Genomic DNA, 16,460 nt, shown 5'->3' with positions numbered 1-16,460 from the left:
AAATCCACCAGTGCTTTATGTGTTAGCGAGGCTCATTTAATTGCTTTTTGTTTATGATCTCTGTGTCACGAGAACAATAGCCCTAAACATTGTAGGAGTGCTGGAAATGATTTAAAGAGGCATTCGTCTGTGTAGTGGCACAAAGTCATATAAGCACTCAGAATAATGATGAATACACCCTTTTCCTCACTGCAATTTACTAACCATCTTCCAGTTTTTCTTGTTTGTTAAGCCATTTGTGAAAAGACAATGAAGGCTAATTGAGGTAGCTTGTGGTTTGTATAACTGATTTGTTGTGTGATTACAAGCTTTGTGTAATGTGTTGTTTGTTTTGGTCCAAGTAAGTAGTCTCTAAACAGCCTTTAGCTGCAAATTATTCAGCTTTAAAGCACCTATAGTGTTGATCTCAAATTTGATGACCATCTTGGCTCAGTATTTTCACCATTTATATAGTGTGGTCAGGTGCTATGACTTGAAATACATGTGAGGATAACTGTTTTCCTCTGCGTTATCAGTGCTGTCAAACCAGTAGTAGAATAGCCTGAGTCCATGTTGTGTCTGTGTTTCACTGGCTTAAAATGAAATGTACCCAATTTTCCGTTACAAAGTCCTCAAAATGTAGGTGATCAGCCAGAGGCCGTTTAAAGTTAGCTGCTTTATTTTTTGCTCTGGTAAGCTAACAAATGATGGAAGCTTATGACCTTTACTTAACACACTGCAAACTGAACCTAGACCAGAATCCATGTTGAATTGTTAAGAAATCTCATATTATGATAGTTTTGCCAAGTGCTTTACATATTGGTGACTTATGGCTAGTAGAGTAGAGTTTGTATTGCATGTCTACATTAGCCTCATAGCTCCAGTGCAAAACTATGGAACCAAACATGTCCTGGTTGATCAACTATATTGTTGGGAAAATTGTATGAATCTAATTTTTAGCTAAACCATCGCTTTAAAATGACTAGAGCTAGAAAAGAACCATCAGCTCCAGAGGTCTATATATGAAGTTGTGACATTTATGGTGCTTTGCAGACATCAAGCCGGATTAGCCTGCATTTATGAAGCATCTTGTGTTGATACCGTGAGCATTTCAGTCACTACACATATAATCACAAAGGCATCTACACTTTATTTGGTTCAGAGAAAGCATGAAGAGGTGAAAGAGAAAGATAGACTGAGAAAAAGAGGGGAGGGGAGAGGGGAGAGAGAAAGAAAGGGAAAGAAAGATAGAGAGTAGACAAACAGAAAGAGAGGGGGGGTGGGAAAGATAGTAAGTTGGACAGAGAGACACAGAGGTAGAGACAGAGAGAGAGATAGAACGAGAAGGAGAGAGTAGAGACAGAGAGAGAGATGGTGAGAGACACACAGTGGTCGAGAGAGAAATAGAGGCAGAGAAAGAGAAAAGAGGAAAAAGACAAACAGAAATGAAAAAGAGAAAGAGGCAGAAAGTGAGAAGAGAGAATGTGGGAGAAATGCTAAAGACAGGAAGACAGAAGAAGAAAAATAGGCACATTGAGGTAGAGAAACAGGGAGAGAGTGAGGGAGAGAGAGAGTGAAAGAGGGAGATGAAAAGATCAGAAAAAAGAGAAGGCAAGAAATAGTCTATGCGAACGCCATGTTAAATTGAACCTCCAGACAGATTCCGTCTGGCTGTGCTGGGGAGACTCACTAAACAATCAGCAGCTTTTAAACGCACCATCAGCAGACACAAAGGATCTCTGTAGTGCGAGGCGTGCTAATTCTTCCTCACTAACTGCTCGATTTGCTCGAAATGCCTTCTTATTTGCCTTTGCTCAGCTGCACTGCCTCAATACTCCTGTGTTTATCTGCTTTCTGCATGATGTGTGGAGCTGTAAGACACTATATACACCCTAACACTGAGAGAAACTCTTCCACTGCATCATGTAATACAACTCTTACAGTAAATGGTGTAGTGAGTGATGCACTCAGATAGTGGTCCGTGTTTTGTTGCACTGATGGCAGGAACGGCGAGTCCACTCTAACTCTGTATGTGTGAATGTGCATGTGTGTGGGGAGGGGCCGTATGCCTGTGTATGTGTGTGTGATGCACGCATGTTATTGTCTCATTTAGCATCCTGCCCGGGCTGCAGGCCCCCACAGGAGCGGAAAGGTAATGAGCCTGAAGCGCTGGCTCATCCTGATTTTATTTCATGTTATTTCATTTGATTTTATGCTATTTATTTTCCACCACACTCCGTCGCCTTAGCAGAGGGAGAGAGAGGGGAACGGGGGAGGAGAGAGAGAGAGAGAGAGAGAGAGAGAGAGCGAGAGAGAGAGAGAGAGTGCTTGCAGCTACACCAAATTGTCAAATTACCATTGTGAAACAGCACAAACAGGATATTAGCAATCAGGCCCTATTGCTTCAGCTCCCCCTCTGAGGCTTTGAAAGACATGGAGCAATAACTTTTGCCCATGTTTTTTTCCCTTATACTCAACGTGGTTCTTGTTAAAGCCATTTTGTTCAAACATTTAATGTCTGGGAGAAAGAGGCAAGGAAGATGATGGAATATTGCAACAGGAAATAAAAAATACTGTTCGTATACCAGACGCTTTGAGTTCCCGAAGCAGATTACAGGAAGTTTACTTGAATATAGCTTTGAATATAGTGATTTGGTTGTGATCGTTCCCATCATTTGCCTGTCAGCAGAGCATCCTGTCTAGCTGTTTTGCCTCTTTTTCCTGTCCAAAGAAACATTAGATAAATTTGATCACCTCAGTGTAAACAGTACTGTGCCTTGTTTAGGATTGCTTATTTCTAAATTAGGCCTCCTTTTTCTGTTTACTTGATGCATTATATGCTTCATCTAATCTAAGATAAGGCCAAATGTTTGTAGCCCGAGGAGCAGCTTTGTGTTTTTCAAGGCCAAAAATTGGATTGTAGTGATTGTACATTGTTTGACCCCCACTGAGCATATATTTCACTTACTGTAGAGATGATTTAAGGCTAAAAACGTCCCCAAAGGAAGTCAGAAGTGAGGTGGGTGCCTAACATGCCTGTCAGAGCATCACCAGGGAAGGTGTTCATCTACTACAAAGGACTTACTTAAAAGTTTGGGCACTCCTGGTGAAATTGCATATTTTGTTGATTTTCTAAGTAAAAATATGTTAATACATCTTCTACAGGGAACACAGCATTTACACACAACACATACATCTCTTTTTGAGTCTCCAACTCGTTGTTTGGTCACACATTACATGTCTCTGTTTTCGAGCTGGGACCACTAATCAATTCATTAATAATTACTGATATTGGACATGAAATCAATGGATGGTATTTATCTCTTTTGCAGATACCTAACAGCCCATTCTGCTAATAGTGTTCAATGAACAGCAAAGGAAATGCACCGACTTCACCATCACTGCAGAAGCTAAACTGTAGTTTGTGTGGTGGAGTCTGAGGCACAGCTTCACCTTAGAGGTCAAGGCATTGAAACAAAACTTGATAAACAATATTTGGTTCCGTAAGCTGTAAACTTGATGTGTAAAGGCATTAAACATACACTGCAGTGTATTTGCAGTTGCAATGGCATGACATAATTTGAATATCTCTATGGACATGAGGGTGTGTCCAGTACATGGTGTACAGTGTACAGCAACCTGGTGAGTAATATTTAATATTCAGAAGTCATGAAGAGGACAGTGTCCTAAGGCAGGGAGAAAGTGCTAGTACATGTACAGATGAAGAAAGTGGCCGTCACAGTAGTGTGAGAGATGTTCCTCTTCCTCGTCCTGCTCTAGAACTTTTTTCAGCAAACATGAGCCAGTGCTGTACGTGTTCAAGCCTATGGAGCGCTGAGTCCAGGAGAGCAACTGCTAATGGTCTGGCATGATCTAACAGAATGTAAAATATTCCAGTCACTTCATGAACTTGATTTGGTTCATGCTGTTGAGAGTTTACAGTTGTAAAATCATGAAGTTCTGTCAGTTGTATCTTCTTCCATAGCAATGTTTAATGCAAATACCTTGTAATTTTTATACATTTTTTTTATTTTTATTTATATATTTTTATTCCATTAGTATGCTTTGGGAATTTGTAGCATTGCTAGTGCCAAGCTAAGCTGGTTTCTGTCTAATACCAACTCTACCTTAAACATGTCCAGCTTGTTACAGACATACATGTAACATGTTTATTATCATATAAGCAGTTTTACCATTACTCTTCTGGAAAGGTCTGAATTTGAAGCCTGTTTCTCAATGTTATTGAACCAGCCTGTTAGCCTATTAGCTATCTGCTGATCCCATCTACACACACACACACACACACACACACATTATCAGCCCATCTTATCCTCCTAGGTTGCGGGGTAGGGGGAGGTGCTGGAGCCTATTCCAGTGGAATATTGGGTGGAAGGCAGGAAACACCCTGGACATGTCTCCAGTCCTGGCCTCATTTAGTGAGGGCAAAATATAGTCCAGAGAATATAAAGTTTAAACTATTAAAGAGAGCTTGCACTCCACTAAACTCTGGGTGGACCAAAGGACTCAACCTGCAGCCTGATGTAAGCTCAGAAAAAATGCTTTACAGGATATATTGAGATCTAATTTACTAAGAACTGCATACATGTTCATTTTTACACCCTTAAACAATTTTAAATGAATACATTAACAAACAGTGTCATTATACCTGTTAGATTAAACTTGACACTGTGGCTCATCTTTAAGGCTGTCTTGCCTCCTCTGGCACAAATAGAAGCTGTCCTCGAAGTAATAATTATGCAACTTTATAATACTTGTTCTTTAAAATAATAAAAAAGTAGACAGATCAAATATTTATTGATGATTTTGTTCCAACTTGTTGACTTTTCTTAATGATTGATTTCTTATCATCTCAGCTGTAGTTCGTTTTACTTTTCACTCTAGGAAACAAAGTGAGATTGCATTGTCTTTGACTGAGTTAAAGCCATAATGGAGAATAATATGGAGAGTATTCTGAATCACACTTGGAGAAAGAGAGAAAGTCTGAAGAGAAATATTTTATGTTTTATTTTTATGCTTTATTTATTTGCTTATACTTTGCATAAATATGGCTGCAGTAATTATTTGGATGCTATAGATATTTAAAGTCTATGCCAGTGACACATCAGTGGTAAATCACATGGATCACCTGTCAGGAAAATGCTGCACTAATGCATGTAAAAACAATGTACAGTGGTTGGAATAGTGTAGTGGGTAACACCTCTGCCTTCTGTGCTGTAGACTGGGGTTCAAGCCCCTATCTGGGTTAGGACCCTACAGTATACCAGTAAGAGTCCTTAGGCAAGTCTCCTAACATTTCCTTTGCCTACCTGTGTAAAATGATCAAATTGTACCTTGCCTTCTGCCCAATGACAGTTGGGATAGGCTCCAGCACCCCGCCCCCCCGACTCCCTCCACGACCCAGAGGGAGAAGCGGCTTAGAAGACCTTGTGTACAATTAAATATTAAATGTGAATATTAAATGTAATTACAGGATTGGGGATCATAGGGCAATTGGGTTTAAGGTGGGGTGGTGGGGTAGGGTGTCAGTTTGTGTATTAGAAGGACTATGATACCCATATGGCTCACCCAGTACATTCAAATTTTTTGTAAAAACATAAAAATTACAATAAATGCAATAAATTATTGCTGTCAGAACGCAACAGAACCTTACTCAGTGTGACAACGTCATGATGAGTGTACCAACACCTACATTAACTTACATTAAAAGATAAGCAAATAATATAATAAGCGGATAAGATCATTCTTTTGCCTTCAAAGTTGCAATTAGATATAATGTATTGATTTGACATCAACAAAAAGTAAAGATACAACAATAATTTTATATACCTTCAAAATAACAGCATTCTGCATTTTAACCTCATAGTCATTATTAATGATTGAGTCATTATTTCATTTCGAAATAAACAACCACAGCCACAAAAAGTCACTGTCCAGTTATTTACAAACTGCTCTGTATTTATAAGCCTGGAAAAACACTCACTTAGTCAGTATGGTACCTTATGAAGGCCAGTACTGCGCATAATGACGCATTAGTCAGCAGGATTTTCCATTAAGCTATCTAAGTAATCTATGATGAATACTGCTGCAGTGTAGCAGGCTTTATGAATTCAATTGCTTTTCCATTGTGTGGGTATTTTTGGGCTATATTTAGCAGCCCTCTTCTTTGCTAAGTGAAGCAGCAGTGCTTACATTGAGTCAGTGTGCAGTGGAGCGTCGCTGATAGCTGCAGGAGAATCAACGTCAGAGATGCCATAAAGCAAGCAGAGTGGACACGATGCCCTGAGTCACTTGGGAGTGTGTGAGGGTATGTGCATGTCTGAGTGCGGGGTTGTATATGTCACGCACACACACTACATGACACAACCTTTCACATGGACACGCACAAATACACTTATTCTTTCTGTCTGGGTAAACTGCATGTGTCCTCCAGTTGGGCGGACCAGTGGTCTTTGTCTATTGCCCTTTTGAGTGAAAGACATTTTAGAGTGTGATTATTGATTTTCTCAAGAGTTTTAGGGTAATGTCACTGATTTGGAGCTAGCACAGCTTAGCCAAATCCTTAACTTCACCACTTTAATGATGGAATATCTTAAAAGGCATGATATTGTAATAGCTGCTTTAGGCTGAATGGGCATCCTTATGTAAATATGTGTGTGACTGAGACATCACAGCTATGATGACTTCAATAGAGGCTGATATATCAGCTTACTTTTCCATATATATATCTTTCTGTTTCACAAGAAATAGAGCTATGTAAATACAAGGCAAAACAAATTCCACTATCGCCTTACAAACAATTATTAAACTCACGTTCATATCATTTCAGCTCACCTTGGAAAAGTATGTGACTTTATCTTATTGAAGACATGGCCTGAATTGTTGGAGAATACCAATCACACAACCATGTAGGAGTCCATGAGTAAAGGATATAAATTCTTTGTGGAAGAATTCCTTCACAGCTATCTGAGCAAGATAACGTCAGCTAGCATCTACAGAATGATAAAATGAAGCAAAGCTGAAAAGAACTATAGCCACAAAGCTAGATTGGCCAAACAACTTGCTAAAAATGAACTACAATCATCATGGTTCGTACCACCACTGTAGAAGTGAAAACTTTTTGACTGAAAGTATTGCATTTTACCCACTTTGAAGTGCAAACTGCCTTCAGTGTCAGTGTAATGTTAGTCAGCAGCAGTGAAATGCTGACACAGAGGTCCTTTTCTCTGTATGACAAAGTTTATTCCTTTGTCCCTCCAACTTGTACAAAGCAATTTTTCACATGGTCATTGCTCCAATGCTCCAAGCCATCTAAGCTGAGGTAAAGTTTTTTTGCTCCAAGTTCAAACACTTGAGCACTCTGTACAAGTTCTACTCAGCCATCGTTGTCAATGTTGTTCCACCAGAAGCAGCATAACATTAAAAAAATTGTGAAAAGGGCCTATTGATGAGCTCAGGTGTTTCAGCAACATCTATCACTAACTGGCATATAATATCTCCAAGTGTCAGCTGGTGTTGTTTAAAACCTGCCATCAGTGGAAACGTGTTATCTGAAGTAGTGAATCATGCATTATATGACAAACTGATGGACGAATCTGGGTTTGGCAGATGCCAGAACAGGTGCCAAAGGTTGAATCTGTTAAAGGAGGGGTTTGGTGTGTGAGTGTGTGTGTGTGTGTGTGTGTGTGTGTGTATATATATATATATATATATATATATATATATATATATATATATATTATCAGTACATTACAGCATCTATATGCCTTATTTGATTTTTTAGGGCAGTTTTCAGCCATGCTAACTCACATTACATCCATGGGCTTGTTTTCTGTTGGACAGCATTGACGACCACACCATTGGCCCCTACTGTGAGCTCTGCCTTCATAAGGCATTGGGTTGGTTTACAATTTCAAAATTTGTTCCCTGCTTAAAATGCAATACATACCCACCCATAATTAGCCTAAAATCTCTCATGGTTGTCACCAGATGTCCATGTTATGACACTACATCTGACCCAGTGAGACTACTCCGAGAGCAGAGCACTCCACTGCCTTTATTTAGGGATACCTGCAGCGAATCAGGGGAGGACCAGGGACTTTAACAACAGGCTCTCTCCCTTTAGGAAGAAACACTTCTAAGTTGTGAGTTTGGTCAAAGTAGGCCACATTAAATTAATTTTCATTTGTTATGCAATTTCTGCATTTACATTTTGGCCAAGAATTTACAAACTACTTTGTGTTAAGGTATATTTAATGTATGCTTTACTTTCACTTGTGTCCCAACTGCCCTGCATTTAACAAGCCCTGCATTCACAGAACTAGTATTTGGCCAAAAGATAATCAGATAATCAATGAGAGAAAAAGAATGCTTCGTATATGGTTTAGATTATGATACCAATTTGAGCAATAAATGGGAAACGTGCTTCACTGAACAATAAGAACAAAGCAGAACAACAAAATTTGTGCTCTTCTTCGTTTCACAGTTTTAAGCTGATACTACACAAAACATTGAATCAGGCTGTACCTCTAAATTCCACTGGTTAGCTGATACAGCTATAGACACCACACTCTTGTCTGGGCCTTGATTGATAAGAGCTTTTAGAAGAAGAACATAAATATTTACATATTAATGCATAATACATAATGTTATTATGCCTGACCTAATGAGACTACTCTGAGAGCAGAGCACTCCTCCACCTTTATTTAGGGATACCTGCAGTGAATCAGGGGAGGAGCAGGGACTCTAACAACAGGCTGTCTAAACCAGTTAGGGAGAGAGTACCTTAAGGGAGAAACACGTCTGAGTTGTGCGTTTGGCCTAAGTAGGCCACATTAAATTCATTTTCATTCGTTATGTGTAAATAAAGAGCATCACACATCTGTGTGTGTGTGCTTGGATAGGCATTTGGTCTCTCAGCCAGTGTGGCTTGGCCTCTCCCCAGGCTGACATCACAACAAAAAACTCACATCCAATAAATTTTGTTGCTTTTTTTGTTAGCTGGTGTAACTCCAGACATGTGTCGCTACATTCGCTTTGATTTATTGGTTAGATTCCTGGACCAGGCCAAAGCTTCTTGTCACTAAAAAGTTTCTTGTCGCTACAAAGCTGATGAATCATCTCAGCCTCAGTGCAGAATGCAGAGATGTTGTTTGCACCTTTAGTTTGGTTTTATTGTGCAGAGCTGCTATTTGCGCTGCTAGAAGTTGTCACCGGTGGTACTGTAGGTTCCAGACCCTTGATGCGAGTACAACACTGCATCAATAATGCAGCTGTGCTGAATAATTCACTGTAACCTCAGCCACAGGTGAGGGAGGAAAGTGTCAGGATGATCTACAGGGAACTTTGTCACCTGTCTCGCTATGGGGTACAAGTGGACCCCCTTGACTTCCTCCTCTATTTTCTGCCCTTTTTGTTCTTCCTTCCCAATTTACTCACCTTTCCTCTCTTCCCCTCTACACTCTCAGAAACAAAGGTGGCCAAAAGAGTTCTTTTAATGGGTGTTTTTTTTAAAGAACCGTTGTTGCAAGTGAGCTGCGTAAATGTGAAAAACCTCCACATACTGTAAATATTCTATATCAATGAAAGATTTTTTTCCAGAGCTGGATGTCCAAGCCAAAAACCATTTAGTAGCCTTTTTTGTGATTAATATTTTATTGGAGCCTTTGCTTAGAAGACTGTACTCATTTTGCATGTCCTTCTCTGCTCTCCTCCCCTCATTTTCTTTCTTCTCCTTTTCTTCCTCCTCACTTTTTCCTCCTCTTTTTCATATCATCTCCTCTCCTATCTTTTCACCTCCTTTTCACATCCTCTCTCGTCACCTTTGTACTAAGGATGTGCTGAGATTTTGATCACTAACATATGTGGTCAAAACAGACAAAAAATTAGTTTTCAGCTTTTCTTTTTTTTTTTTTGTTGAAAATGTTGTGCTGTTTCTAAAATGCCTACAACCGTCTCATTAGCTCATTACTGAAGCAGAACATGAAAATAATTAATCATATAAAGTTACGTTATGTACTTCCTAAAGAACTTTAAAGAACTTTGCATTAGTTTTTACTGGAAGTTAAAGGAGAGCTGATTATTTCAAGTAATTTTAGTCATTTCACATAATAATTTAGTAATTGGTCCATTTATCTTAAAATCTTGACATAATGTGAAGGGCAGCTTTTTGAATTATGCCAGATAATGAAAAACAACAAATTGCATGCAAAAGTTTAAATACGGCTGGTCAGATCACGTTTTGTGGATTTAATTGAAAATAATCTAACACATCTTCTACTGAGAGCACACACACACGGTCTTCTCTGGGCACAGTTTCCATTCATTTGCTGTGTTTATTGTACTGGAAATACAACACACAATAAACATACATGCAATTTCTACATTTCGATTTTGGCCAAGAATTTCCATACTACTTCATTTTAATGTATATTTAAATGTATGCTTTACTTTCACATTTGGCTAAACAGTAAAAGCAGACATATAATCACTTAGAGAAAAAGAATGCTTCATATATGGATTAGGTTATGGTACCAGTGTAAACAATAAACAATTGCTTGGTTGAGCAAGAAAAATAAGCAGAACAAGAAAAATGTGTGCTCTTCTTCGTTTCACAGCTTTAGGCTGATACACAAGGCCTTGAATCAGACTGTACCTCTAAATTCCACTCCACTGGTTAGCTGATACAGCTAAAGACACCACACTCTTGGGTGAGCCTTGATTGATAAGAGCTTTTAGAAGAAGAACATTAATATTTACATATTCCATGTTCACTTTGCTCTGGGTAAACAAGTTAAAATGGAAAAATAAGCAGCAAAGGGATTTCTCCTGTGGGATTGGCTGGGATTCTTCACGCACCATGGTTTACAAAATTGATGGATCTGTTGGTATAGCTGTGATGCGTCAGTCCACATGGTGAGGAGAATTTCATTGCACCATACTCACTCTCATTCTGTGTTTAGATTCAGATGCCACCGATGCTATCTGAAACGAATAACTGTACAGTAAAGAAATCATACAAAATCCTATATTTTTTCTTCTTCCCTTTTTTCTTGTTATAAACTGTGCTGTTTTTATTAGAAACCTATAAACTCAATCAGTCTGCACTGTAGTTCATTTACACACTGAATAATGAGACTTAGTGTGTAATCAGCCTGGGCCTTTAAGGGGTTAACAGTGACAGTTCTGGAGTTTACACATTAAAATGTGCATTCTTGACTAAAAAACCTTCATTGTTCTGTAATCCAAGCGATGAGATCAAGGGCCCCTTAAATCATGCCTAATATGTCATCTGACAGAGTGGCGTTGAATTTTCTAGAAGTGCAATTCTTTCATTTGAAGTTATTATTGTCTTTGTTCATTTGACAGACAAGACTCATTTTCCAATGTTTCTAAGAGCTTTATATCATATTCCCGTTGGGTTTCAGTCAGGGAGCTTCTTGAGCTTTCAATAGCATTGTATGAAATAATTGTGCATTGTCTATTTTTGACTTTAGTAACATATGCATGAAAAAAATCCCTTCTGTTAGACTCATTTGGACCATTTTCAAGGCAACAAAGTGCTTTCATTTGATCAGTTACAGAGTTCGAACTTTGTTAGATACACTCTTAAAAATAAAGGCTGTAATTATCGGCATATGGTTACAGATTAACTGCTATAGAACCTCTATGTTATGTCGATGTTCTTTAACCTTTTACAGTTGATGCAAATTTGGTATTATGCTATTAATCAATCTTTTCCATTAATATCCACAGTTTCTAAAGGCTGCTGCTGTTTTTACTTGATATATAAAGAACATGATCTAAGAAATATGAGATTTTTATACAGTTTGTTTTTCACAACATGAGTAGGAATATGAAAGTCACACATCAGATGCACTTTGTGGATACTCAGATTAAACAATCAGTAATAAGAGCTTATCAGTCTGATCTGCGCTCTGAATGAGTGTATCTACCAATAGTGTGTATTAGTGCATGTTGTATACAGTGATAGGAAACATGACAGCACACAGAAAGCTCCAGCTCTACATGCTGAAATTGATAAAACTGTATTACTAAAAATCACAACCTCAGAGTTTTTTTTATTTTTACTGCATGAACTAAAAGTGATTCTTCTATAGCTTTTGCTCCAAAGAACACTTTTGGTCCGGGTATTTTAAGTGTGTTGTTGTGAAGATATTTCATTTAAAAATTGTTTCACATTGTCGTCTCTTGACTTTAGCAGCATATTTCCATCAATTTTTATTTTTCTACACAAATTTAAACCTTTAAGAAAATGTGTGGATGCAGCAACACACAGTGTTAAGTATTCCTGCGCCCATGATCTTGATCACACAAGGAAGCCTGTTTTTAATGCAGTGCTGACTGAGGGGTTGAAGGTCATGGTCCATTTGTTGTGTTTTTTGCTTTACTTTTTATGCACAGAGGTTTCCCCACATTCCCTGAATGTTTTGATGACATTATGCACTGACGGAGGTGAAATACCTCGATAAAATCCCTGTTATTGCTTGCTGAGAATCATTAAACTGTTGGATTATTCTTTGATGCCTTTTCGGTGAAGTGCACAGCCTCACACCATTCTTGCTCATTAAGGAAGCAGCTTTTTCTTGATTCTCCTATTATATCCAAGCATGGTTGCATCATCAAAAAATAATATCAGAATGAACACACACCTTTAAAAAATTAATGATGATAAGATAAAACATTACATATCTTGTCTTTGGACTTTTTTTCATTAAAATACAGGTCAGAGTAGATCTGTGAATCTCTTTCTGTTTGTGGTTGCCCCACTTTTTTGAATTTGAGGTTTGCACATTGAAACATTTATTGAAAATGTTTGGTTTTTTTTTTCTTCAAATAATACAATCATTAAATCAATCATGAAAAACATTAACTTCTTATTAAATTATTTAATTATTACATTCTATGGCTTATTGTTCACTACAGGGAGTACAATGCAAACTGGCCAAGCTATTGTTGAGTTATAGAAGTGTGTAATAAAGCTTTGGGTTCAAGCCATTTAAGGGGTTAATCTTCCATGTACTTCCTTCTGTAGATAAACACAAGTATTCAAAATAGGTAGAGTTTCATTTTTAACTTTGAGTGACTTAGCAGAGATACTTCTATGATCTCAGGGCAGAAAACTTTTGTTTGTTTGTTTTTATCGACAACACCAAGTAAACACTGAGACAAGTTTACCAGCATGGAATGCTGATCTTGATCTTTTAATAGACAAAGAGACCTGGGCAATGATATGGCTTTACACCAGTGATTTATCTGTTTGTAATAGAAGTAAGGAATCACAATTTAGATTGCTCCATCGATTACAAATAACACCCTACCTAAGGAACAAGATGGACTTCAGTAAACTTGTTAAATGTGGTAGGAAAGAAGCTTACTTTGTGCATTGCATATGGTTTTCTTTATGTTCCACTAGGACTAATGATAAAAAGTCCTACTCAACTTAGAAATTTGATATGAGCTAAAAATGTAACCCATGAAAGCTCCTTATGGGTATTTCAAACCTGATTATTAAAGGGTAGCAGTAAATGACTGCCTTTGCTGTCTTTGAAAACTACTGCTGAAGTGCATTTCTGATAGCCTCCGACAAGTTTAGACTGGCCAGTGGGATATTATATCCCTTTCATATTTTACACTTAGACCAATGTAAACATATTAGACTAAACACACAATGAAGCAGTGGTGTGATATCTGGCTAATTTCTTGAAATATCTCAAATTTTAAGACTATATTCTCAATTATTTGGGCTGTACACTGTCTTTCACAGTTGGCACCACACCTCCAAACTGACCAACTTAACCTCTAAAAGGCCAGAGCCCTTTCGACAGACCAAAGGTTGTACAACCTTATCTACAACTTAAGAATAGCTCAACCAGTTTGGACTGGCTATATACTAGGAAGCCTTAGTATGTAATAAGCTTTTTCAAGGGTTTTTCAGGGTTATGTCTGGTCTATCTCATAGTTATAATACAAAATAATTTTCATTTACAGGGTTAGTGTTGCATGTTTTGGCCTTTGTGTTCAATGGGTTCTGATATCTCAGAAAGGCATAAACTTCTAGGTTGGCAAGGTGGCAGAGAAATACTGCATCTTAAATTTCACACATTGTGGTAATTAAACTGTCAACAAGTGCCTATAGATAGATGTTTGAGAAATATCCTGCCCCCAAGCTGAGTGATTTTAATTGGTTCTACCACTAATTTGGACTGTCTTTCTGATCATAGAGATATAGATCTGTAGTTCATGTGGTTAGGGAGAGTGCGGTATTTGGGTTTTTTCTAAATAAACAGCCTGAACTCAATAAAAAAGTGGTGTCAAAGGCCGGCTGGCCCCCATCATTCCAGTGGCTGAGCTGCCAATCATAAAGTTAAAAGTACAGTGTGTACTTTTGCTTTTTGACTTGCTTGGCTTCTTCTGTATCTTCTTTCCCTTTGTCTGCATTCTGAGTACAGATGTATACAGGTGATGATATTTAATAGTGTGTTATTAGACATGTAAGCTATAAGAATTTTTATAGAAGATTAAGCTGTGATCTGTGTTCAAGCTTAAAAATCAATAAATAGCCTATACTTTTTGCAAAAAAATAAGGAGGTAAAAAGTCGTTATAGGAACGGTGAATTGTGCCTGGCAAAATTGTTCACATAAACATGTCAAAAAGTGACAGAATTATGAGCGTTGTTTGTCCACATGTATTTCCTTTGTGAGAGCACTGGAGGCATGTGCTGCATTGCTAATTGGGAAGCTGTTGCAGAATAGTGTTGCATCTGATCAATAGCCATTCAGGAGGTAATAGCACAACAGAGGATTGCTGTTCGTCTGAGCCCTTAGCTGGCATGCAGACTTCACAAAGGCAATCTCATATGACACTTCTTATCACATGGCATCACCAGACCAAGATCACAACAAAAGGACTTCTCAGCAAAGAGAAATTTTCTTGATAATACGAAGGAACCAAATATATCAGAGAAGAAGCTGGAGCCGCATCACGTTCCAGTTGTAAAGTAGCATGTTCATACATAGAGCTTTCTTCAAATCCATTTATATGCAAGCAGGAGAAGTGTTATCTACGAACAGAATAACTACCAGTGTTATGCAAATTCTCCCTTGCAGATGCTATTTGGTGCCGATAAAGGCTCTTCAGAGGCTGATAGGAATCAGTGTTGTAGAACAGGTGAATTAGAATGCTTGGTGGCTGGTGTCTGTGCCAAGTTTGGTCTAATCAATTCTTTTCTCCTCCTTCTCTCTCTTTCTCTCTTTCTCCCATCCCTCTTTCCTCTCTCTTTCTCTCTCTCTCTCTCCTTCCATTCCTGCCTCCCTCACTCATTCCTAACTCCCTCCCTCCCTTTCTTGCTCTCCGCGATTCCAGCGGCGGCTACGAAAAACAAAGCGAAAGGTGAGTGGGCTCCTCCATCTTCCCTGCTCCTTGATTAATGGGGGGACACTATTCCCAATAAACTGTGTTGAGATAGCTCCCTTATCTTTGCTACAAGCCTGCCAGACACCACCACTCCCTCTCTTCACACAGACAGAGACCAGGGAGTGGACTGGAATTCACTTCCAAGAGTTTTGCGTGGTCATCCATGCTGTTTATCATTCTCCTTACCCTCTCCTTCTCTTCTTTTCTTTACCTCTCCCTTCCTCCCGTCCCCTTTTTCATGTGCTTCTTCTTACCTCCCCTACCTTCTCTTATTTTTCCTCACCTTATCATGCAAAGATTATTATGCAAATGGGAAAAAATTTTAAAGTATTGTAGCGTGTAGTGCTTTCAAGCTATGCATTCGAATCATATTGCGCTATTGTACTGACGATAAAGGTGGCAATAAGGATCCTTTACATGACAACATAGAAAACCCATATTTGGTTCCCTAAAGAACTATTTTGCGAATGAGACATGTGAAAGTGAGGTTTGAGGTTTTAGGAATCTTTACATTTTATAAAAGCTATAGAAAGAACATTTACATTATGTGAAGATTCTTTAAAGCTTTTAAAGGTTCTTCACACTCTCTTTGAACATGGTTCTCTAGGAAAACAAAAAGGTTCTTCTATGGAATCACTCGAGAAACCCTTTGTGGCACCTTTTATAAAGAGTGTAGCTCTTGTGTTGCAATAGGACAAGGTACTTAATGGTTCCAGACTTGGCCATAGGGTTCTAGGGTTCTTCCTTTTGGTAAAGAATCTTCAAGCTTTACAAAGGTTTTTCACAACTACATGTCTTATGGAGAAATGTTCTTCTAGGAAACAAAAATGGTTCTTCTATGTCAATGCTCCAAATAACTCTTTTCTGCACCTTTACTTTTATAAGTGTAGGTCTCCATGAGGTAAGTGTGAAGTTGGCATTGTTCAGTACAGCAAACTCTCTCCTTGAAAGCTGAAGGCTGAGAAACATGCCTGTCAAACCCTTGAGTGGTCCCACTGTGGAACAAGAGAGCCGCACGTTTCTGAAA

The 16,460-nt window shown here is 38.4% G+C and overlaps 1 protein-coding gene across 3 annotated transcripts in view; it reads left to right on the top strand.

The window, feature by feature from the left end:
• Window positions 1-16,460, top strand: part of cadm2a (cell adhesion molecule 2a) — a 482,918-nt gene that overhangs the window by 330,021 nt on the left and 136,437 nt on the right. For 2 of the 3 annotated variants that reach the window (XM_017681972.2, XM_017681954.2), the window contains exon 2: window positions 15,383-15,409. The exons of the other annotated variant lie outside the window; for it this stretch is intronic. In XM_017681972.2, coding sequence (XP_017537461.1) covers window positions 15,383-15,409 — 27 coding nt within the window. The remainder of the gene's footprint in view (window positions 1-15,382; window positions 15,410-16,460) is intronic. 3 annotated transcript variants of the gene reach the window in all.

The sequence above is a fragment of the Pygocentrus nattereri genome, chromosome 18 (assembly GCF_015220715.1).
Source record: "Pygocentrus nattereri isolate fPygNat1 chromosome 18, fPygNat1.pri, whole genome shotgun sequence".
NCBI lineage: Eukaryota > Metazoa > Chordata > Actinopteri > Characiformes > Serrasalmidae > Pygocentrus > Pygocentrus nattereri.
The sequence above is the reverse complement of the archived record's forward strand: the minus strand, read 5'-3'. Positions and strand labels throughout refer to the sequence as shown.